The sequence below is a fragment of the Rhea americana genome, unplaced genomic scaffold, assembly GCF_003343005.1.
Source record: "Rhea americana isolate MKP2758 unplaced genomic scaffold, rheAme1 scaffold_115, whole genome shotgun sequence".
Taxonomy (NCBI): domain Eukaryota; kingdom Metazoa; phylum Chordata; class Aves; order Rheiformes; family Rheidae; genus Rhea; species Rhea americana.
Genome location: NW_028185206.1, coordinates 81,243 through 105,447, shown reverse-complemented (window position 1 = coordinate 105,447; position 24,205 = coordinate 81,243). Strand labels below are relative to the sequence as shown.

General features: G+C 42.1%; 3 protein-coding genes across 4 annotated transcripts in view; 1 reads left to right on the top strand and 2 right to left on the bottom strand.

Annotated features, from left to right (window-relative positions):
- NCBP1 (nuclear cap binding protein subunit 1) overlaps positions 1-8,367 on the bottom strand; it is a 31,855-nt gene extending 23,488 nt beyond the window's left edge. Inside the window, exons 1-7 of the mRNA XM_085317162.1 lie at positions 8,156-8,367; positions 7,871-7,956; positions 6,975-7,075; positions 5,318-5,474; positions 3,402-3,509; positions 1,986-2,107; positions 1,416-1,485 (exon numbers count right to left, since the gene is read on the bottom strand). Coding sequence (XP_085173288.1) covers positions 1,416-1,485; positions 1,986-2,107; positions 3,402-3,509; positions 5,318-5,474; positions 6,975-7,075; positions 7,871-7,956; positions 8,156-8,189 — 678 coding nt within the window. The 5' untranslated portion in view covers positions 8,190-8,367. The remainder of the gene's footprint in view (positions 1-1,415; positions 1,486-1,985; positions 2,108-3,401; positions 3,510-5,317; positions 5,475-6,974; positions 7,076-7,870; positions 7,957-8,155) is intronic.
- A 202-nt stretch (positions 8,368-8,569) lies between these two features.
- TSTD2 (thiosulfate sulfurtransferase like domain containing 2) lies at positions 8,570-23,644 on the top strand. Its single transcript, XM_085317130.1, is given in 10 exon segments — positions 8,570-8,748; positions 8,826-8,854; positions 8,856-9,086; positions 10,130-10,238; positions 10,997-11,122; positions 13,173-13,279; positions 15,916-16,033; positions 16,626-16,784; positions 17,704-17,842; positions 19,141-23,644. Coding segments are annotated over 10 exon segments (1,368 nt in total). The 5' UTR covers positions 8,570-8,658; the 3' UTR covers positions 19,401-23,644.
- The window catches only part of TMOD1 (tropomodulin 1), a 29,898-nt gene continuing 28,817 nt past the window's right edge, over positions 23,125-24,205 (bottom strand). The window contains exon 10 of one of the 2 annotated variants that reach the window (XM_085317141.1): positions 23,125-24,067. In XM_085317141.1, coding sequence (XP_085173267.1) covers positions 24,003-24,067 — 65 coding nt within the window. In that variant the 3' untranslated portion in view covers positions 23,125-24,002. The remainder of the gene's footprint in view (positions 24,068-24,205) is intronic. The other variant, XM_085317149.1, reaches the window with a different exon arrangement.

Here is a 24,205-nt window from a genome sequence, read left to right as displayed (position 1 = left end):
ACTGCAATCAGAGTTTTAAAACACCAAAATGCAGCCCAGGAATCCAAGCAGACTGTCATCCTTTGAATCTGTCAGCAAGATCACAGAGTGACTGCAGCCATTAATTAAGATACATAATATCAATATTACAGCCAAAGAGACATTCTATAGGATTGACATGCTATTCCCAAAGCAACCGAAACTATCAACTATTTCATATTTGAAACAAATACAGTAATACTGAACATTAAATATCTTTGCCATGGTTTTCAACAAAATTGTCAGTTCCAGCATTAKCCCAGAGATGGCACAGACACCTGTACAACTGGCGGTAGGCTTGCTTTGTTTAGCTGCCTTCTGTGCTCTTGCTAACAGTAGTCCAAGAACTCTGAGGGTGGGAAGGGGCCCACAGACCCCTAGAGTCTGTGGCCTTACTGAATGAAAGTTTAAAGTTGTAATTGGTACAAAAAATGTCTTTACATGCAAGTGGTTTGCATTTATTGAAGTTATTAGACATTACAAGATGTGGACAAAGTCTAGTTAACAAGTTCACCTGAAGAGAGCAGTGATGCTCATGGTACTCTGGGTACTATCTTGAATGCACTCTTCCAATCTCTCTTTTAGTGAACTAAATGAGGAAATCTGGGCATCTGGCAGGCAGAATACACATGTTGATAAATCCAACCATAATTAGAGAGCCTATTTCTCCAAATTATCATAAATGGGACTCTTATTAAGATTAAGAATGGATGCACAGGGATCTGATTTAACCAGAACTGCAAACTAAAAGGATCATGTTCCAGAACTTCCCAGATCAATTTAAATCTTATCATATTTTCCAATTGAATTTGTCCTCTGAATAATTTGAGGGAGGAGACGGGAAAATGAGAGGCAGCATTTGCCTTTTGTGTCACCTCTCCCCTCCGATATTTTTGGTTTAACTGTGAAACAGTATTGCTTGGTAACTGCTGCATAATTTTGTATGTATTTGTTTTAGCATTTTCTAGTGCTGAGAAAGCCAAGCCACCACAAAAAATAAATGCTCATACTATCTTTCTAGCAGAGGGAAAACATTAAGGGGTAAGGAATTACATCCTGCTTCTCACAAAGTTCCTTTTAGCATGAAGCCCTATTGCTGCACTTCCCAAAGGAAATCTCCATTTTGCAACCACTCCTCATTTAGTAATGCTTCCTCAGACCAGCTGTCAGCAAAAAACAAAACACTCTCCTATCCACCCAATACAACCTCTAATTTAGGCCTAAGACTTAGAGAACTCCTTACCTAGAATCCACTGGGAATAATGCCAAACAGGAGACAACGCAACAGTATTAACATTTTTAGAGGCACCTTTTAATTTTACAGTTCTAAAAAGATCACTTTAGCCCCAAAAATGTATTTCAAACTTGTTGAAAGAGTGCAAAGTAAAGTCACTCACTTCTTCTTGCGGATGAGGTTTATCAGCAGTCCAAACTTGTAACATGGGTACATGAATCTTCTGGCGGCGTCTGTTTAATGGGAAAGAACACTCAACATTTACAAGGCTGACCCAGGACAGTAATGTTTTCTTATAGAGTTCTACTACTATTTCATCTCTTCAGTTGAAGTCTATAGTATATAAACAATAGGTGTGTAAATATTTAAAGTACTACTATTACCATATCCAAACAACAGTGTCAGTTTGAATTACCTACACAGAAAGCAGGCTCACTGCACAACACTTTGACAACCAATCAACCACTACTCACAGTAGAGTTATAGCTGCAGGTCCTCCAGCATGACTGAAATAAGATTTTAAATTTATAGTAATGCTAATTGATAATGCAATTATTAAACTTATTAAAATTCCATGCGACTCTCCATCTGTTCTATATTCCAGGGGTCTTTCTCCCCTCTCAAGAATTCTTCATATTTAAGATTTTATAATATTTCTAAATGAACAATAATCGAAGCAATTAATCCACCCTTCTATAGGTACCAAGAAGGTTTCTTATGGGTTACAACTTACTTCAGATAGCTTTCTGTCTGAGACAAGAGGCGATCCATTTCAGCATCCTTTTTCTCATACAATTCTTTTCCAACCCAAGGCAAAGATGACAGAAATGCATACATATACCAGTCACATCGTACCTATAGGAGAAAAATAATGAAATCAAGTACACAAGCAAGCTCTGAAATATTTCAAACAAGCACCTCATTTTAATTTGTTTGAATTAAACACTAGTAAAACCAGTATTTCTGAGGAATCTAAAAAAATAGCTTCAGCTAAAGGAGCAATTAATACTTGCAATTAAGGCCATCCGTCAGGAAAAGTGCCTAAAGGTACATGTCAGGCTGTTTAAAAAACATGAAAGTGCATTTCAAATGAGAGATATTTAGAGCAAAATATATATGGAGATGCATTTATGCGCCATTGAATAAAACACTGTATGAGTGAAACTAGTTAAAGGTCTGTTACTGCTCTTGGCTTGATTGACTTGTTTGACTCCTTGTTAGTAACTGAGATTAGGAAAAAATGCCAGTTTTTGGCATTTTCACTGGCAATTTCAATCTGCCCTTTGCTATACAATCAGGAAAGCCTAGTGCTATCAGACTATTCCTATCATAACAGGACAACTATTCTTGATAAGAATAAGGGATTTTACTTATTTTTGCACTCTTTTACATTAAGCTATGCAGTGTAAATGTCAAAGTTTTGAGTCACACTAAATTTGACATATTCTCCGGAGAAACCACAGTTTAAAGGGAGACTATTTCCAAAGTCTCTTACACTAATGTTCAAATCTTTCAAAGTACTGCTGCCAAGCTGCAGGAAGAATTCCTTGTAAACAGTTTTGCAGCTGAATGAAGTTTTCCTCTGATCTTATCTACCAGCAGAATGATTTACTGGTTGACTCTTCCTAGATAGGCCAGTGAAAGCTCATACACATTACAATGGCCTTAATATGACTTTAATCTTCTTTAAGAAGCTTAAACAGAGAGCTAAATTCAATGCCCACAGCCGATGGCATGCTTGCAGATTGACAAACCATGAAAAATATAGTCCTGCTTAGAACATACTTTATTTAACTTGAAACATGGTAAGCAGACATAAATAAAAGATTATAACTTCTGGAGTCCTTCTGTAGGTTAACTATGTATCACAACTGTACAAAGTTGGCAAAAAACAAAAAAGAACAAAAAACACAAGCTTCACACACTTTCAAAAATAAACAGAATTAGTTCACTTCAGCTACCTCCCTATAGAAGACCATACCTCTTACTGTACACATGTTTTCTAACTCGTTCTAAAGAACCTCCACATTACAATTTCTTTCAATTATTACCTCTACATCTTCCTTATTCTAAGCATAAATAAAGACGCAACGGTGCGATATAATTGATTGAAAACAGCGATAGATGAGGTTACAGATCTTTTGCTTACTTGGGGTACATCTTCCTCCTGTGTCACGCTCACGAAGTTCTCAAACATAGCTACCATTGAAGGTGCAGCTATCACATGACAATTCACAAGATCAGATAGAAAACGAACCTAATCAGAAAAAACAACTTGTTTTATTAATTTATCTTTGCAACTGACTGCACAAGAACAAATAAGCATTACTCCAACTATTAAAACAAACCATCAGTAAAAAGAAAATATCCAGTAATATGAAGGCAGAAATACTGTATGCTATACACATCTTTCAACTCTGAAAAACAAGTACCATAAACACCATCGAAGGCATCACTCTTTATAATATCTTGAGTGTGTTTCACTCCAGTAACACTGAAAGGAAAAAAATTCTAATTAAAAAAGAGTGGGTAAACGCYGGTAATGCATTTAAAGACACACAGACTGGCTCCAACTACAGAAGAAAAGGCCAGGCATCTCTCCGCTCTGCAGATCACTAGAATTACAAAAGCAAGGAGAGGAAAAACAACCCAAACAAACAAAAACCCTACCCTACACTGAAGATGAGTTAATCCATTGCTTCATGAGTCCAGAAGTGCATCAGGACACAATGGGGCTGAATCAGCAGGCCATTTACACAGGGCTTTCACCCACAATGAATTTCTACAATTATTTACTCCTAACTACAAATAGTTTCAAAGATAGTCTGTGGGGGAGGGGAAACCAGTGAAAAGCTGGAATTTTCAGCTTCTAAAAGAKGACAAACTGACCATGCTGGGAATCAAATGGCCTTACTCGCCTGAGGAAAAAATTCTCCACAGCAGGAATACATTCTTGATTTGATAACACTCTAATAAAACAGAAATGGTAATTCAAATACAAAACCTTTGGGGCAAAACAGTGCTACCAAATATCATGAGATCTGGGAAGGTCTTGTTCCCCCCCTTTTCCTCCCTTTTGACTGCTTGGTATCATGTTCTCAGACCTAAACAGGGTAAAAGACAACACAGGTATTTGTTTGTGAAGGCAAATGTTTGGGAAGGAATCTAAGGGAAAGCAATTTGGACTAAGCACATGGGTCAAATAGCAACTGTGATGAAGGAAAGTCCAGCACTCTTACTTTCCCAGTATCCTCTGCACTGAATAGTCTTTGAAAAGTCCTTGCCAGAGCTTAGGAAAGCTTTCCGCTGCCACACTCTTAGTCATCTGTAAATGAGCATGACCAAGGAAACTAAAGCCAAAGGACAATACATTCAGAGTTCTAATGAGGATTTATTAACAGGAAAATCCCATGTTGGAACAGTAGTCTCTTGGCAAAATATGCTGAAATACTGGAACCTTAATTTTCAGGCTTTACAAGAAGGAGAGATGTTGGCAGTGAACTTGTTACCAGACAGGTTGGAAGTTCTAAAGTAGTAAGAGCCAAATAAACGCTTTCAAAAGGAGACTGCACTGAAAACTACCTGCTTGGTCATTGTCCCCCATTAGCAGCATGAAAACATAAACTTGATAACAGCTAAGTACTCAGTAAGAGCCAGACCATTCATTTTCTGCTCCACTCCCCCAAAGAAGCCACAAGAACAACATACACCTCTGAACACAATTAAAATGAATGGTTTTTACCTGTCCATCTTATCTGACTATAGAACAAGTTGGGGGAGGGGGGAAGAGGAAGCATCACTTATTTACTGTGAGTTAATTTGTCATCTCAAAATATGCAGTTGGAAGTTAGTTTTGCAAATGTAGTGTGATTTTTCTCCCCTTAGGAAGGAAGTACGTTTTGCGTAACACAAATTCTCCTAGCACATCTGTGGAGCACTGAATGTTGATGCCAGAAATGACTATAGAACAGAAAGGTTCCAGCTCTTCTAGATGTTAGAAGGAACAGTAAATCAGACTAAAGGGTGAGGGGAAGAGGAGGAAAAGATGTGAGAAATACCACTTACTAAATACACAGCTTCATTATACATATTGACTTTCAGACATTCTTTAAGCTGACGAATCATGGCTTCTACAAACTCTCCACCAAAGTTGTAGTTCCTGGCATTCAGCAACCCAACTAGTGTTGTGTAAACAGTAAGCTTTTCTGGTAACAGACGTGCACTGACATCAAAAAAAAAAAGAAATATAGCATTAGATGTGTTTATTCATCATGTGACATCATTTGACTCACAATAATATAGTACCTTAGAATTTGCTTATTTGAAATTAAAATCATCACATGAGGAAATTACAACTGCTAGCCTGATTTTTGATTTCTATTCAGTTGACAATATTTCAAAGACAATCTTTTTTAGAAACATTATCATTTAAAAAAGCAGGTGCTACCTGCAACTACATTTAAGGCACTTGCTTTTTAATTATTTCTATCTGGTGGGTATTATGGCATAAATTGCGACCTAAACAGTGCAGTTGCCATGCTTCGAGACCCTTGCAGCTTTAGTCACTTAATCAACAAAATTATCTAACTTGGACAACAGCTATTACTGAAAATAAAACATAAAACTTCAGTCTAGAATGACAGATAGGGGAGTTTTCTAATTGTAGTATCTTAAGGACTGCCAAAATGTATAATTTTATAGAAACCTTTGAAAATATCAGACATGTATTTATTATATATATAAATAGTAGAATTTATGCTACATTCAGCAAACTGTTTTGTCATTTTGTTATACAGCAACAGCAAGATTACATGACAGTAACACAAGTTTTACATCATTAAATTTGATTCCAACTTTCTCAAGTCTAAGTAATTGGCTTTATATGCAGTATAGCAAAACATACAGAAAGGTTAGGAGCTACTGTAAACAATTCATTTTCCTCAATTATTTTTGTATGYATGTAAACTAATGCTGTACTTTCTGAGGCATCTTATTACTACAGGAAATGATTTTACCATTTTTCTTAGATTAGCCAACCGCTACAAAACGGATGCAGTTTCTATAAAACTGCAGCAAGTGCTAGTGCTACAATATTCTCCTTTTCCATCACCCCCTTTCTCCATATACTACTGTAGATACAATCCTTTCTTGGGCATATCTTTAGTGAGCCTGACAAATGCATCTCTGTACTTGCGCTTCCCTAGGGAGAGTAAAAAGTAGTTAACCTTGCAAGAGCCTACATCCAGCCTTTCTGCCTTCCCCAGCTAGAGAAGGGGCATACAAAGACAGGAGCATCTTAGTGCCAGAGAAGAGGAATGAGCAATACAAAAAACGGTACAGACAATAGAACTGATTCAGTATTAGCAGCTAGTAATTCTGGTACCTTAAGCATTTAATTCAGAAACAGGGAATTACCCAGTATCATTGTACTCCTCATCGAAATGGAAGAGCAATTCTAAGGTTACTTCCATCTTCTTCATTCCTCGTGCATGTTCCAAGTGAAAGTACAAAGAAGAAGGAATTTCCTTGAATTACACCTTCTACCTAACAAATTTGTTTCCTTATTGCTTTTTTTTTTTTGGAGCAAGATAAATACCAAGCTATAGCAGCATTTGAGAACTAAAAGCTGTTCTTGTCACTTAAACCACCTTAAAAACTTCGTTTTCCATTGAGTAGAAACAAGAAAACACCTCCCAGATTCCCAGACTTTCTGCATACATACACAGTACACAGAATTCTTAGTATCTTGCTTTTGTAGTTTGGTAGATCAGCTTCCAAAACACCAGCTAGGCCCTCCAAGTTGCTCTCCAAGGATGAGGTACTCTAAGAAAGAAATAGAAAGTTTCCTGATTAGTCAGGCAATATCAACCCATTCCTAATTTACAAAGAAATCAAGTAAAAGCATTATTTCATGTTATCTTCTTGTTAAGAGAAATTATTCCAATTCCGTTAGTGCTGCAGAATTTCTCTCATGCAGTAGAAAGAAGGAGTGGAGATCACTAAGAATGGTAGTAGCTGTGAGCTCACCTCCCCAGTAAGGAGCTGTAATGCCTCCTGTGAGGTAAGAGTTAACATGGCCTCAGAAACCTCTTGGTAACAAAATTAAACAATAAAATAATGATACCAAGGGAAGCGAAACACCTTCATAGTTCATTTTGTCTTAGACAATACACGTGCACCATCATTCGCATCCTTACCCTTTTCCWCACGTTTTTATTAGTCTCAACCAAGTCAGGACTTGAGACCTGGTCAACAGCCAGATCTCATTAATTTCTCCCATACCTTAGAAGACTGGAAGCAGCAATAACATTCACAGACATAAGACAGTAAGTCTTCAGTGCTGATACTTTATCGCTGCTTGAGAGAACATATGCATTTAAGAACTCTCCCTTTTTGGCACCTGAATTTATGGAATTTGACAGCTTTCTAATAATCTCAAGGAAAAAAAAAGAAAGCTTTTTCTGGGGAGGGGGTTGTTTTGACTGCTGTTGGATCACTAATGTACAGCACCATACAAGGCTAAGGGGCTAGGGGTGGGGGTGAAGGAGACATTTTGTCTCCCTCCCGCTCCCCCCAGGATCCCACCGCCACCGGGCCGCAMGGCGTCGCGCCGCATACCTTCTCTCCCACCCGGCATATCAGCGACTCGAGCCTCTCTTCGATCTCCGACGGCTCGGACGTCCTCCGCCTCTTGTGGGGCTGCCCTGCTTCAACACACCGAGCGCTCCGTCACCCCTCCGCTACTGCCGGCGGGGAGCGCCCCACCACCACCACCACCACACCGGCCCTCCCAACGCATCTCCCCCCACCACCCATCAYCACCACCACCGGCGGCCGCCCGCGGGCCCCACCGCGAGGGAACAGGCCGCCCAGAGGCGGTAGCCGCCGCCGCCGCGCGCTCACCGTCGCTCTCATCGCTGTGCCGCCGCCGCGACATGGCGGCGCGGGCGGCTGGCGGCGGCTGGAAGGAGCGCGCGCCCCCCGCTGCGGCGGGGAAGGGGAAGGGAAAGAGGAGAGGAGCCGAGAGGAGCCGGGAGCCGCGCCGCGCCGCGCCGACGAGGAGCGCGGCCCTTCTGCCGCCTGCTTCCGGTCCGCCTCGCCTCTCCTTCCGGGCCAGCAGGCGCGGCGGCACCCCGCCCCCCTCCCCCTCCAGGCCGGAGAGGGCCGGGGAGCCGGGCGCCGCTCTGCGCGCCGCTCTATGGCGCGCGGGCGTGGCCTGGAGGAGCTCCGGGGCGGGAAGGCGGGCGAGAGACAGGCGCGAAGTTGCCGCGCCTGCGCAGAGGCCCCGCCCCGCCCCGCCGCGCGCCGGGCGCTGCGTCCGGTGCCTGGCGCGCGGCGTCTCCCGGGCGACGGCGGCCTCCCCCCACCCCGCGCCACTAACGGCCGTCGGCGCCGCCGCCGCTACGATGGTGCCGGGGGAGGCGGCCGGCGCCGAGCCCCAGCCCCAGCCCGCAGCAGGCGCCGCCAGGAAGCAGCGCGCCCTCGCCCGGAGGAAGGTGAGTGCGCGGCGGCGGGGCCGGGGCCGGGGCCGGGGCCGGGGCCGGGCCGGGGTGACGACGGCGCTGTGTTGCAGGCGTTTTCCCTCTTCGTGAGAGCCAAGGAGGTGGCAGTGCTGCGGGCAGGCCTTCCCCGAGCGCGCCGCCGTCCACCGGCACGTCGCCACGCAGCACGCGGGAGAGCTGGCGCTGGCGCTCCAGCAGCAGCAGCAGCAGCCGGCGGCCGGGCCCGGCGGCGGCGGCAGCCCGGCGGGCAGAGGCGGCGGGCCGCAGGGGCGCCCCGAGGTGGCGCGGGGGCTCCCGGACACGAGCCATGTGAGCCAGGATGCGCTGACGAGGTAGGCAGAGCCACTGAAACCGCTTTTGTTATTGCTGTGATAGTCATTAACTTTTAAACTATCTTCAGGCCTCTCGGGCTTCCGAGATACAGAACGAGTCTTACCTGCTGTACCTCTTTCTCAGCAGATATGCATGCCTTCCCCCACAGCGTATTTCAGTTCCTTTCCCAGCTGCTCACACCTGTACAAAGCCCCCCAAAATTCCTGCTGTGCTGATGCAGGGGTAGATACCTCCCACTTTCTTTTTCTTTCTTTMTTTTCTTAGTGGTACATCAGCAGATCCCACTCTCCAACCTGTGTTTTCCCACATTGTTTTCCCACCTCTGCACTGGTGTTCCGTGCTAGCTGATGCCCGTAAGCAGTCCATCAGCCAGGAAAGGCACTAACAGGAAAGAGTAAAATAGCAAAGTACAGTCTGCATGATCCCTTTCCCTGCTCTTTCAAGCAGGCTAAAGGTTTGTTAGGTATGAATGAGTAGGCTCAGGAAAATGTTCCTAACTATGAGAGAGGACTGCTTGTGCTGCTCAGAATGGAGCCACGCGCCATATCATTGAAAATTTTAGCGTTTGTTGTTGTTGTTGTACAAGTAGTTGTAACTACTTGAATTCTTATTGTATAAATTTGTCAATTTAAGCAACCATAAGACACTAGGAGCCCAGAAAACAGTTCCTGTATCCTGCATGCTGAAAGAAATCTGAATGCAACATGCTGTAGACCACTGCAGAGATGCCCTGTGCTGCAGAGAGGAATGCACTTTGTAGCTGGCCCCAAGAACTGGGAATGTGGGATCTGTCTTTAGTCTGTATTGCTATATCTTGGAAATGAAGCAAATCCCAAAGTGTTAATTTCTCTCTCTTCCCCTCACCTTGTTCCTCTCTCCTGCTTCCCCTCCTTCTGTGTATACATATGTTTATATATGTATGTTTCTACAACTACCAGGAGAAAATTGGCTGCTTTTTGAATTGCTGACAGTAATAACGTGATATTTTTGCACTCTTAACTCTAACATTCTTTTCTGATTTCATTTGTCTTGCTATGGGCAGCAAGGAGGGAAAAGTACTTCTATATTACTGTTACTGTGAGGTGAAGGATCCAGAGAAACTCTGTGCTTGGCAAAGGGCTCTGTGCCAACATCTACATCTGACTGGCAAGGTGAGGCTTTAAGCAGTATTTGTTTTCTTTACAGAAAAGTGTCATCTTTGCTTAGTGCAGGATGATGTGTCATGTTCACAGCCAAGTTGAAACCTGTGCTGTCAGAGATGAGAAGAACGGAACAGCTGACAACTTGGATTTAACTTTTGGATAGTGTCACTCATTCCTGCAGAGCTGCTTTGTTCTTTTCATTCGCTGGAGACTAGGCCCAAGTTGATCAGCTGGCTCATCTAGCTGGTGCTGCAGGGCTGTGGATGAGGGAGAGCTGTAGCCTTGTGAAGCTGATTTTCTTGAGCTATCTGTGGGGAGAAAGATTTTTTTTCAAGAGGGTGAGTCAGAGCAGAAAACAACTGTCTTTGACTTGTTTTGCAAAGGAGCCTCTCTTTCTGTACCAATGGTGGGAGACTGGTTTCTGTAACCTAAATTTAACCATGAAGTTACACTGGCATCACCCAGCTGCACTACTGATACTGACAGACATCATTTCTCTGCTTATTTTACTTTCTTTTCCTGACTTTCTCGCTGTTTTTCTTAAGAAATGGCCCAAAAGTGATTAATAAATATTTTTTCCAGTTTTATTATGTTTTTTCTGCTTAACTTCACTGTAATTGTTTTCCATACCTTTCTTCTTCAGTTGTCTCTTTTGTGAACACGTTTCTGTGTCTGCCTTTTGTAAGCTGGTCATATATTGCTACTCTCACTGTGATCTCTTTCTGCTGTTATCAGACCTTAACCCCAGCTTGTTCTCCTGGTTCCAGGTACGAGTTGCTTCAGAGGGAATTAATGGAACAGTTGGTGGAAGCAAAGTGGCTACTAACCTCTACATTGAAGTTATGCTCTCCCAGCCACTGTTCAAAGACATTTTGTGTCGAGATGATTTCAAGGTATGAGAAAACAATTTCTATGTAGACATACAGGATGCTTAATCTTTGAGAAATAAGCTCGTTGCTTCTCCAAAGTAGCCCTCTGCGATGTGAAAGAAATTGCATAAAGCTCTAGCACTTCTCTTCTGCTATCATGGATCTATGGTAGGGATTTCTAAACTTGATTTGTTTAGGTACCTCTGCCAGTGAAAGCAGCAGTGGCAGTTAGCAGCAGCAGCTACAAGCTTTGGCAGCTATGAGTATGGCTACAAAGTCATGCAGGCTGCACACAGGTGAAGGAGGAGCCATGCTCCAGTTCCACCATTTGTTACCAGATTTTTACTCGAACTTGACTGCTGAAATCCAAGCATCACAATTTACGCTCACCTCTACAAAATATTTACATATACTCCTCTTCACTCTGTTGTGAGATCCTGGCCTAGAAGCCTACTGATTTAGGTTCATGTGGGCTTTGGGATCCTTATAGATGCGCTGTCAGTTCCACAAATCAGATGTTTGATTGTATATTTTCTTTAGAAAACATCTGATTTGTGGAAAAACACTCTCTCTGACTCTTTTAAAGAAAATATACAGTCAGAGTCAGAGAGAGAGAGTTTTTCCCTGCTATAGTTAGATTAGACTAGAGTGACCAGAAGGAGAGTCGGATGCTAATGTCTGCCGTCTCTGAGTGCATGTGCTGTCTTCATATGGTGATGGCAGGTGTAGCTGGCACTGCATGGTATTCTGGAGGGCTTTTGTTTCTTCAGGGTACTGCATTTTCTGAGGGAAAAAAATGCTTCTTTATTTAGTATTGTTGTCTTTCAGGCACTTATTTATAGTGGATATTATTTAATTTCCATAAATAACCAAATTAAAGAGAGTTAATGGAACTCACAAAGCTAAAATCCCTCTAGAACTGCGATGCTGGTTCAGTCTTAGCTCTTTAACTGTCTGCTGTGCTTGTCTGAAGGTAATCCAGTCTGTTAGTTATGATGATGTGTAGATGTGAAGATGAAACAGGTGGACTTATCTCAGCCTTGGCAAAATCTCAAACCCTGAGTGATCTCTCTGGGCATCAAAGCTCATGCATTAGTACATGTTATTTTTTTGTTTCACATTTCATCTGTACTGTACATACAAGTAAGTGAGGTTTGAGTTTCCTGTTCCCAAAGGACAGGAGGGCAGAGCAGTGAAAAATGAGTTTTGAACTATGAAATATTCAATGGCCACTATAATTGCTGGAATTTGATTTTAGTGAGAGCTGAACTAGTGCTGCACAGCATCACACTCTCATATTTGTTTATATATTTAGTAGTGCCTAAATTGTGTCCGTGGCTTGGCCCTGCAGAAATTCTTGCTTCCTATCCCCTGCAGTTATGGTGCTTGCCAAAAAGGGATTGCCAAGACCCTCAAAGGGAAAATCCTGTGCATGAGCTTGTTGGGAGTTCAGGATCCACAGCTTTAATATTTTAAGCCTGACTAATCTACCCTGTGTCTGTTTTAAGCCCATGAAGGACTGCAATTCCCTTCACACATGAAATGACCGGAGACATAGCTGTGCTTTATTTCAGGGATCAGAAGGGCTGAAGAGAACTGCAGAGCCCAGATGTGTCAGCAGGATCAGTTTCTGGAAAGGATTATTTATTTAAGTGAATATATGATTAAAAAAACTTTTATTCTGTTGGGGTCAGCATATTCAGTAACATGTCTTTCTTATGATAGGTGCTAATGACATTTTCCGACTAGGTAGTCTCTAGGTCTGTTCGCTATTTGATTAGTGCTGCTAGGACTGGACCTGGTGCCAAAACAGAGCCCATCTCATCTACTCAACAATCACTGGGCCAAAGACACCTGTCTCTTGGGTCATGGTCAGGGCTACTCCGTGACCCTGGATGTAGGAGTTTTGATCTTGGCAGAAGACACATTTCTTTGCCTCGGACAATAGAGTATGCCTGTCATACTCTATTGAAGACTTAGAAATTAGAAGTGCACTAGACTGTGTTTCAGTGGATAGTCATTGGTCCTGATGGCTAGAACATTTCAGTGGATTGTTTTGTGCTTAATTTCCTAGAGCAGTGCAGGAGGAGCTCACTGTTTCCCAGACCTTCGAGTTGGAGTATTTGAAGAAATTGTACCTATGGGCATTGATCCAAAAAAAGTCTCCTATAAAGAAACTGGTAAGTTGATTTGAAAAATAAAACCTTTCATCCACGTGAGAGGTAAGTGAAGATAAAGTACTTTCTGCAAAAACATTTCCTTCTGCACAGTGGCCAGGACACAGGAGAAGTAGATAATGGAAATTAGTCTGGTTTTGCTAGTCAGAGTAACTGTTGCAGAAAATTTACTGGCCCAGATTTTGGTTTCTAAGTGTTTAGCTGCTTCAGAAAGTTCAGAATTAACCATGTGTTTTGTGCCAAACTGTAATAGTTCAAGCAGTATCAACAAGGTAATCACCTTGTTTTGGGGTAGCAGTGTTGTGCTTTAGGGAATATGTTATTGGATGGCTGCTAAAGGTAAGGTGAAATTATCTGTAATGATTAGGAAAGACGTTTCAATGCAAGGATATATTTGTATTTGTTCTAAATACTCTTTAGATGCTTGAGACAGCTCAGAAGTGATACAGAACTCCAATGTTCTGTCATTGTGGTTAGCCTGCATTAAGAACCAAGCTGTGYAGGAAATGCTTCCCTTGGAGCATTCCAGTGTATTCAGTGGATTCTGGAGCCCTAGAAGGCAGGAGCTGTGCTCTGTTTTGAGAAAATGTAGCATCCCACTGGCACTTACAGTTGAGAAGGTACATGGTCCTAAATTAGGCACTACTGACTTAGCCTTGCTTCTGTTGAAATTAACAGCCCTGTTCCTGTTACACTGAAGCAGAACCAGGTTCTGAATGAGCTTCTGTCTGTCTGCCTGACACAAGTTGCACCTTCTACCTGTAACACCTTAGGATGGATTATGCCTGATAGGGAGTAACTAGATACTCAGCTGCTTTGGGTACACTTATATAGCTGGTAAGCAAGAGCACAACAAATAACAGCAGAACAATTTTTAGGCATTTTTCACAGCAAGAACATTGTCAGTGGTAAATTTTTCCCACATTATTTACATTTTCCCCATATTTTTCAGTAGTTTGGCAGTGGAATACTTCTTTTCCATTATTTAACGATTGGAGAGGTTCTTTCCTTTCTTGTCTTTTTCTTTCCTTATATTTTTCAGCATTTTGTGAAGTTGGTTCCCATTATTTTGACCATTTATAGAGTTTTTTTTTTTAATAAGGTAGGAGGCCTGGTGGGGAGAGTGTTATTTGTTTTTCAGTGGGTTCAGAGTCCTCAGTCCTGAGCAATCTAATCATAGTTGATCCTGCATTGAGTAAGAGATTTGACTAGAGACCTCCCAAGGTCCCCACCAGCATGAATTGTTCTGTGGTCTAGTCTTGCACTGAGACTTTTCGGCAGGGGATTCACCTGTGCTGGGACAATGGACAGAAGTTAGAACTGTCAGAATATTTAGGCCAATTCCACTGAAACATGCAATGCATCATTTGTCTGCATGCAGTCCCATTTAATGTCTTGGTTACTTTCCAGGCACAGAGAGATCAATATGAACAGTGCACATGGCAAGGTCTCACAGCTGTATTGTCCAAAGTGTTTTGGCATTACAGTGTAATCTACTTTCTCAAGAAATTGGCAGTCCTGAGCTTGACTCTTACATGAGACATCTGAATTAGTGTGGAACGAAATATAGAGGAAGAGAGGTGACTTCTGTCCTTCAGTAATGGAAGTAGATATGTACCTTTGTCAAGATATGCCCTCCCTCTGCAGTAGGTTTAGTACTCTGAATGCTGGGCTTCTGGTAATTTAGGTCTTAATATCTTTCTGGCAGGGATTTCTCCTGGAGAGAATGATGTCTAGATTATTTCAATGCTGCTGTGAAATATTTGTCACCTATTTTACTTCCAAGATCAATTAATATTTAATGTTGATGTAAGAGTAATCCTGCAGCTCACAGTTCTCACCACAGTATCAGGAAAATGAGGTTAAAGGTTAAATTCTCTCTCTGTGTCTTTCTCTCTGAAGAAATATTTCATTATTTCTTCAGATTGAAGCAAGTCTGACAAAAGATGAAAGAAATTCTGCTCCAGAACAGGTGCAGAAGGTAGTTCTATGGCAGGTGGAGCATTTGGCTAAGATACTCGGGCAAGAGCCTGTGGCTTGAGTGAAATCATAATGTCGAGCATTCCTCCAGTATCGTCAAATTCTTTAGCTCTCTGGTTACTGGGTACTTCAGGGAGTATCAGACCTCACTTCTTTTCCTCAAAAATCAGAAATGGCACTTGCAAGCTGAGTTAAAGTTGCACTGAAACTAGCACAGACTTAGCAGAAATTTTCCTTTTTGATCAACTGAGACAAATTTCATTGGGGAAAAAAGTTTCTGCATAGCTTTCTGTGCATCCACAAAGCAAATGTGATGAAAAACAAGTAAAGAAGGCAGAAGTTTGTTTGTTTGTTTTAGAGGTGTAAGAGTTGCTGGGGGGCATAGTGAAGATCATACAGTCTGCTTTTCTTTCTGTCACCTAGAACAGTGTTGCACTTCCTTTCATTCACCAACAAGAAGCTAAACATGGATAGACTTGCTGGTTGAGGCTGAGATGACAAAATTGTGTGAGCAGACATAGTTGGAAATCTGAGGAGAATCTGAATCAGTGAGATCTTCTGCAGTGTTGCATTTTAGTTCTATTTCTCAAAACTTTTTTCTCCTTTTTTTTTTTTTTTTTTTTTTTTTTTTTTTTTTTTTTTTTTTTTTTTTTTTTTNGGAATCCATCTATCCCCTCAGGAATTTCACAGAGAAGTAGAACAATATTTGTCTCAGGCCAATCAAGGACAAAGTGATACTATCTTACTGGACTGTAGGAACTTCTATGAAAGTAAAATAGTAAGTTGTGTTTGTTTCTTACAGTGTGTTACAGGTCTTGGGGGAAGCACTTTGCATTGTGGGTGTGTGACCTTACTGGGAAGAAGAGTTCGTATTGACTGGAATACGTACAAAGTTTAGTTTGGTAATGCAGATTAGACTGAAGCAATGCAAAACCCTGCCCAGCAACACACAGTAGAGCTTGCCTGGCTGACTGCTTATACAGCTTGAGGCAGGAAAGGGAGCAAGTGGTCCATACAACATCAGCAGTGGATTCTATATAGTCTGAAGTAAAAGTAATGTGAGTTGTAAAGATATATTCTAGTCTTTTTGCCTTCTCCCATATGTCAAAAAGGGGGCATCCTGCTCTAGTTCTGTTCTAGTGAGCACCCTCTGTATATTTGGATGAGGAGAAATGCCATGCCTGAGGAATCCTCTTACGGATTTTAACAGATATTTTGATACATAAATGCTGTTGAGGAACTGCCTAAAGCAGCTGCAGTGAGCTGGATGTTCTGGCCCAAAGGTTTGTTACTTCCTCTGGTTTGAAATGCAGGCCTTGGCATGTAAGTCAGCCTGCATTCAGCTKCATGGCTATCTTTTGTTGTTCCAGGGACATTTCCAGGGCTGTCTGGCTCCAGATATCAGGAAATTCAGCTATTTTCCCAGCTATGTAGATGAAAACCTGGAGCTTTTTAAAAACAAGCGTGTCCTGATGTACTGCACAGGAGGGATCCGCTGTGAAAGAGGTTCTGCTTACCTACGGAGCAAGGTGAGATGTCACTGTGAGGGCACAAGTGTCGAGGAGCTGAGACTGCTTTGAGAGCAGCTGTCTTTTCTATTGCTGGCAAATTCTTGTGGAGCATAAACTGCTCGGTGTGGGGAGATGAATGTCTCTGATACAGGTTTGCCTTGTGCTTCCTGCCAAGGACATAGGTAGTCTAACACAGCTGAGAAATATGAATGAACTACAGTTTCAGCAATGATTGCTGTGTGAAAAGCTACATAATCCATTTGCTGAGAAGAGATATTTGTAAGTTTGCCCTGACCATTGTTGTAGTGTTTTAGGAATGCTTGAGAGCATTTCGCAGTGCTTTTGTACCCTTGCCTACAAGCTCTGTCTAGGTTATGCTCTGTGGTTGTTATGGCACAGCTTGAGCATTTCAGAGCAGTGAAGATCAGCCAGTCGGCACTTTCCCAGTGTCGTGGAATTAAATCCAGCACACTGCATTGTCCTAATTCACTTTCCATCCCACTCTTTCCCTCGGTCCTTCCCTCATAGGGTAAGGGAATAGCACAGCTATATGTTCTCCAGAAATTTAAACCTTCATCCTTTTGCAGTTACACCATTGAGAAATTCTGTTTCTGTCAACAGAAGCTCACTACATAGAACCAGAATAAGCAGTGGTTCACAGAGGTTCAAAGCATTTTCTCTGTGATGCAACAAACCTCTAACCTGCCTATTTCTGAACTGCACGTTTGGGCTCATGTCAGCAAGCCAGCACTGTGAGAGCAGCTATTAATTTCAAGTGGTGCTGGCTGGAGTTGTGGGCACACGTGGTGCTATTTGGTCACTGAAGAGCTGCTTCTTCTCCCTGACCTGTGGTGTTTTCAGCATTTGCTTTGGGCACTGTGGCACAAGCCTGTTGCCACAGTTTCCTTGAGTTTTTTTGCTAATATGCTTTGAACAGGCAGTGTGCAGAGAGGTTTACCAGCTCAAAGGTGGGATTCACAAGTACCTGGAAGAGTTTCCAGATGGATTCTACAGAGGGAAGCTGTTTGTGTTTGATGATCGTTACGCCATTTGTTCCAATGAAGATATCATCTCAGGTAGGACTAAATACGTTTGTCCCAGTAGAAGGCTGGGACTCTGTTGCAGTGGTTGCCATAGAGATGTCTTGGTCAGGGGAGCGAAACTGGCCAATGTAGTTCTTCCTCTTACTCACTTTGGTGTTCTAGTGCTGCCACTTTTTGTAATGGCCACCAGCTGTATGGCTTTAACATCTAGAATGCAAATAAGAGCAAAGGAATCACTAAACAGAATTCCCTAAAGCTAGGACAATAGAAAGATGCATCCTCTGCAGAATGGCTACTATTATGAGCCATCAGCCCCTAGAAGGCATCAAGTGCTACTTTGTTACCCACTTGTTGCCCATAGCGCTGATCAGGCTGTGGTTGGCTAAGTGACCAAAGCATTAAACAATTCTGCTGTCAATGGTGTTTCCTTCAGTAGTCTCACAGAACACTAGAAAAGATTGCCAGGCTTTGGAAAAGTGGTAGCATTAAACTCTACAGCACTTAGCTGTTTTGTGTTTTAAAAGTTTCTGTGGCTTGTAGGATTCTAATGCCCTCTAGCTGAAATTAAGAATATTGCCCTGTCTTGTGGCTAGGTTAGCTCTTCAGCTATTTCAACCGAAATATTTGCCATTGTCTTTTCAGTTGCCAGGTACAAGTAGAAGGAACTTGGCTCCAGCCTTTTTTCAGGAATCAGTGCCTTTTTTTCCCCACTAAATGGGCAACTTCTTAAGCACAACGTCTCATTTTTCTTCTGCATTTACTATATTCACCTTGAAGGTATCTGACTTGGCACAGACACAGAACATACTCTGATATATCACAGCCATCCATAYAGAAGTATTAAAGGGGAAGTGTTGGGGCAGGCACCTTCTTAATGGTGCAGCTGGATTATGAAAAAAACTTTCCATTAAAGGTTAAGTCTTGCCTGATGCTATGCAAGGACTGTACCAGGACTGCAAAGTACACSCTATATACATAAGCCATTGCTTTCAGATGGAAGCAGGTCTCATGGTCTTTCTTTCTCCAACAGGCAGTGTCCTGGGTCCTAGTTAGCCACCAGCCTATCCTTTTTGCTCCCTTGGTAGCAAGAATTTGTAAATCTGTTTGATCTGAACTAGAGGAAGCAGTAGCACTCACTCTGTCCCATGAGGCAGGTTGTCCTTACCTTTTGATGTCAAAACCAAAGTTCATCTAAAAATGAGCCAGGTTCTAGAATACAAGGCTGGAGCAGGAATAAAGTGGATGATGGTTAGCTACTTGTATGAGAGACTGTAGCAAAGGGGAACAAGATGGGGCAATGTGGATCTTAACTTTGCTTCTCTTCCCTTCAGCATGCAGATACTGTGGGACGCTGTGGGACCAGTATAAACTTTGTTCCAGCCAGCACTGTCGGCAGCTTGTTCTGACATGTCCAAGTTGTTGCAAGAACGGGCTTACAGCTTGCTGTCCTGTTTGTCAAGAGAAAGAGCTTAAGGTGACTTCAGATCCTTCAGGAGAGGCACTTAAGGAGGAATGTGAATGTACAAGGAGACGGCCAAGGGTACCTATTGAACATATCTCACAAAGTGCACTGGATACAGGAAGAAATTAAGCTGTTTCTTTAGCTAGTTTCACATCTCACACTTGTGTTAATAGGAGGGACTTGATCCCCCCCCTGTTATTGCAATTTGGTTTGGATATCACAATAATTTGTTAGCTTGGAAAGTCTGCATTTATGTTGAGTATGCCCTGAAAACTATCCATTACTTGAGTGTAAATTACCAGAGTTGGCTGCTCACCATTGCTACAGGATTTTTCTTCCTACATACAGTCTTGCACCGTACTTCTGTCTTGGGGATTTTGCAGAAATTATTTGTTGGGGACACAGTTGTTCACAGTTCAAGAGAAACTGAAGAGACTGAAGAACAATTCCATGCTCTTCCCCCTCTAACGTATGGATGTGCGTGCATGGAGGTGGATCTGTCTGACTTCTTTATTGATGGTGCAGCTTCAATGGCTAGTGCTAGGGTGATGAAGACAGCATATGTTTTAACTTCTGGGTGTGAGAAGATTAGACTTGCTTTATACCAGTGTGAAGCAAGGGGTATTTACCCAGAAGTCATTGACCTGACTCCCAAGTAAAACCAGWTAAAGGCAAGGTGAGGACTCCTGTCTTTGCTCCAGCTAAGGCAGAGTGTGTACACTGCCCACATATACTATCTGCCCAGCCTTACTTCTTGTGTAAAACCTGTGGGACCAACAGCAAAAGTAACCCTCATTGTGATGCTCTGCCTCTGTGGGAATTGTTGATATCCCTCAGCCTGCCTGTATGTGAAATAACCAGGGCCCAGCTCTGCTTGCACTAGAAAAAAAATCAACTTGAAGCATGCTGAAATTGAGACACTCAGAGAAGAGCAAGAGAGACTGCCAAAATACCAGTGTTAGGGCGCTAGAAACGAATGCTGGCATCTGTGCCTAAACACCAGCAACCCCTATAAGGAGACTGCCAGATCATTTATCCAAGCTAAATAATCCGTGATTTGGGGAGCATTTCTGCTTTGTAAACATGGACTGAGTTTTTYAAAAGCTGTGAGATATTCATGAGTTTTCCAGTTTATGTTAACAGGGAAATTGTCTCTGACTTGGAATCCATAGCTTATGAGCTCAAAATGCTGCCTGTGGCTTTGTGTGCCTGATGCTGTAGAATGTACTGAAAGGTTTTATTTTTTTACTGAAAGTGTGGATGATGTTTCAAGGATTTTTTTTTCCAATCATGACACTTACTCTGCTTTTTGGTACTAAGTCATTAGGAAATCAAAATCAGTTACTTTTTAATTTCTATCGGCAACTGCTTTTCAAGACATGAAAACAATTTACTCAGGTTCTCACAGTTGCTTAGTGTCAGTTAGGGCAATGTTATTTTAACATAGGTTGTAACCTTCTCMTGCAGTGCTGCAAATTCAGCATGGTCTCATTGGTGACTAGACTGGCAGCTAAAGACAGGGGCACTGGTTCTATTAAAGCCATTGGAAGGCATTTCTTCTTACTTCCAGTGTTGCCAACATGAGCAGCTGTTCAACCGTGGTCTTTATAATGGTTCCTTTCATGAAGCAAGACTTGAAAACTAATGAATGCCTACTTTGGGAATCTTTCCAAGATGGCATTTAGAAAACTAGAGAAGTAATTAGAAAACTCCCATCAGTAACATCTTCAGCAGAAAAACCTGGCAAGATCCAGACTCTCCTACCACCTTTCCTCCCAAACTCAGCTAGCCAGCTTACCTGAGCGCTTTTGAGAACTGGATTTGTGGCAAACCATGTAAGCTCCACTTGCAGGCCTGGCCTAGAACACTGATAAAAGTGCCCCAACTTGCATTTTGTGCTGCATCTCTTTTCAGGTATTAGGCCAAAAAGCCCACCATATTAGAATTTAATCTATCAGCAAGTCTGGAACACTAATTCATTTGGAAGGCTGTTTTAATATAATTTCTCAGTACAGAATGGCAAGAAGGTAGACTACCTTTTATATGTAAGATTGACATCACTAAGATGATAAATAACTTCTAGTGCTTCCATTATTACTTTTGAAGTATTGCACAAATACTTTTCATTTGTATGTCAGAGGCCCTTAATTCTACAGAAGAAACTGCTGAAACCTAGCTAACCGTCTGTCGCATAGTAGCTTGGTTACAAGGTACAGTTCTACTGAGAGCTCCTAGCATGTGGACAGTCTACCTCAAAGGCAGAAGAAATGAGCCATAGGACCTATTAGAAGGGTTTAAGAATCAATGGATGGAGCCCCAAACAGCCAAGTTTCTTCAGCTGCAGAGATGGGAGGAGAGGAATGAGATGCATCCTTCGACTCTCTGCATATCAGCCTATGATCAGTTTTTGTATACTGCCCTCTGGCTTACTTTTGTCAAATTAATACAAATAAGTGCAAAATGTGAAACACAGTATGCTGAGACCCAGGCACTTTGGCTGTAATACCTTAGAGGAGGCATGTTAGCATTGTATGGCATTGCTGCAGGAGAGGCAGGAGTTAAGCAGGACTGTCTGACTGCTAGAGGCTACAGTCACAAAACAGCCTTTTCCCCTTTTCCTGAAGAGCTGCTTGGATGAAACAGGAATCTGTTTGTTCTTATGCATCAGTGTTTTGTAGCTTGATGCCTTTTACCACAAAGCCTGATGCTTCTCAGTGCAGCCTCATTGCTGCTGCACAGCTCTCATTTCAGTTGCATTCTCTCACTTGCAGCTCTGTGAGGATCAGCTGAGGACCCTGGAGCCATCTCATTAACTGTGAAGTCTCTATACATTTGGACTGCTTAATTAATTCATTTTGATGCTGATACAGCAACAAGGATGAAAAGGTTTGGGTGTTCTGTTTTAAGGGCTATTTTAGTTTCATTCAAGACAAAATACTGTTGTCAGATTTAAGGTAGTTCTCCCTGTCAGGTGGTTGCATCTCCTTGCATGTCTGATTTTATTACTGCCATCAGCATTTCCCAGCATAAGATGCATTTATGTTCTTTTTAAGCCAGTGGGAGAGCTGAGCTAATTCCATGCAAATTTGAGTGTATGGCTTAGCTGAAACTCTGTGGCTTTGGTTTGATATTTTAGTTGACTGTTTAAAGTTCTTGGAGTGAGTATGACAGGAAGGAGCTAGCAGACTGCTGGTTTGATTTTGTTTATTTTTTATTTTATTTTTTTTAATCATGCCCTTCTGTACACCTCATCTTCTGAAACAGAATTTAGGGAGAAAAAGGAAGCTGTAGTGAAGCATTTTATCTGACACTGCTGACACATTTATTAAGATACGAAAAGTAACAGATATATTTCCCACATTGTTGACAATATAATGTCATTGGTCAGAGCTAAATCCTCTGTGGTATTTGTGCACAAGCTCTGTTGAAATCTGTGGGACTTTTGCTGGAATATGCATAAAGGCTGCTGAATAYGCTTAACAGATGTGTGCAGACAGATTTCTAGTAAGTGAGAACGTTTGCTAGGACATACTGTCATCAGAGTAAGAATAAGGCTTTGGTATGACAGCACTTCTGTCAGGGTGACTTCCTATCAAACAGAATTCCATCCAAGTCCACAGCAGGAGTTTTGGATGGGATAGTCCTGGGTCTCATCCACTACATGTCCGGGAGCTTTGTAAGCCTGTGGGGAATTCCTCCTGGGCTAGATTAAGGGTAGTAGACCTTCTAACAGAAAAGTGTCTGAGTGTGCACAGAAGTTCAGAGTCAGGATATTTCAAGTAACACCTTTGCTATGGCACACTGTATAGTGGTGCATTTATGTAGATGTGAGGGATGGTCACAGGAGAAAGTCTCTAGTAGAATAGTGTTTAATTAATTGGCAACGTCATTAGGCAGAACAGCAAAGAGTAAGGATTTAATATATTTGTCTGGCAAGGCTCTAGACATGCTTTTAACATTATGAAATTGAAGGGGGTGGGGGTTGGAACAGAGGACTCTAGTTTGGCCATCTCTGTGGAGTTAGGATTCACATCAGATCCCTAATGGAAGAAGTTTTACTCAGGCACGCATTGGACTGGAGGATATTAAACAATCCATCCTAGAGTGCTCAGTTTTTGAGAATCCATTATTTTGTAATTAGTGGCCTTATGTTCCTTTTAATCTGGGGGGGGGAGGGGAATCAATCTTTTTTTTAAGAAATGGGGATACATTGAAACAGCATCTCCACTAACTGACTCAGCAAAAGTTGGTAAAAATTCCTTACATTAACTATATTTCAGGACAGTAGAAGTGCTCATTAAACTAGTTGCTTCTCTATAGTTACTTGAGATCAATTTGAAAAAAAAATAAAGTTTTTTTTAATACTTCTATAATTTGTGTGGAATAGTAGTATTTTTCACTCATGCATACCACATCCTAACTATATGAAACACCGTGCAGGAAATTTATAGAAAAATTAGGTTAATTAATAGTCACYTTTTCACTGGGATGTACTCTAAAACAAGATTGCTTAAAATTGGCAGGTTGTTACTGGCTTGAATAGTTTCCAGCTCTAAAGAAAACACCAATAGTCCTACTGGATAAAATCTTCAACTACAGCCACTAGTTAATTTAAACTCTTAGTGCATAACACAGAACCGAGTCACCACAAATACTCTGTCAAGGCACTTGTTGCCTTTAGATTTCCACAGTGTTGTGCAGATCACCAGGAATGGCCTTCATAGCCAGGAGCTACACGCCAGTTCTGCACTTCGGAAAAATAGGCCCATTCAACTCTGCAAGTCTTCTCTTCCTCACTGAAAAAGAAGAGAAAGAGGAGTCAGTTATGGCAGTGGGAACATGTGGAAGGCAGGCCTACCCGTTGTGAAAAGGATCTCAGAGACATACATTCTGCCAGGAAGAAAAAGAATAGCATGAGCTTCTGAGTTCCTGCC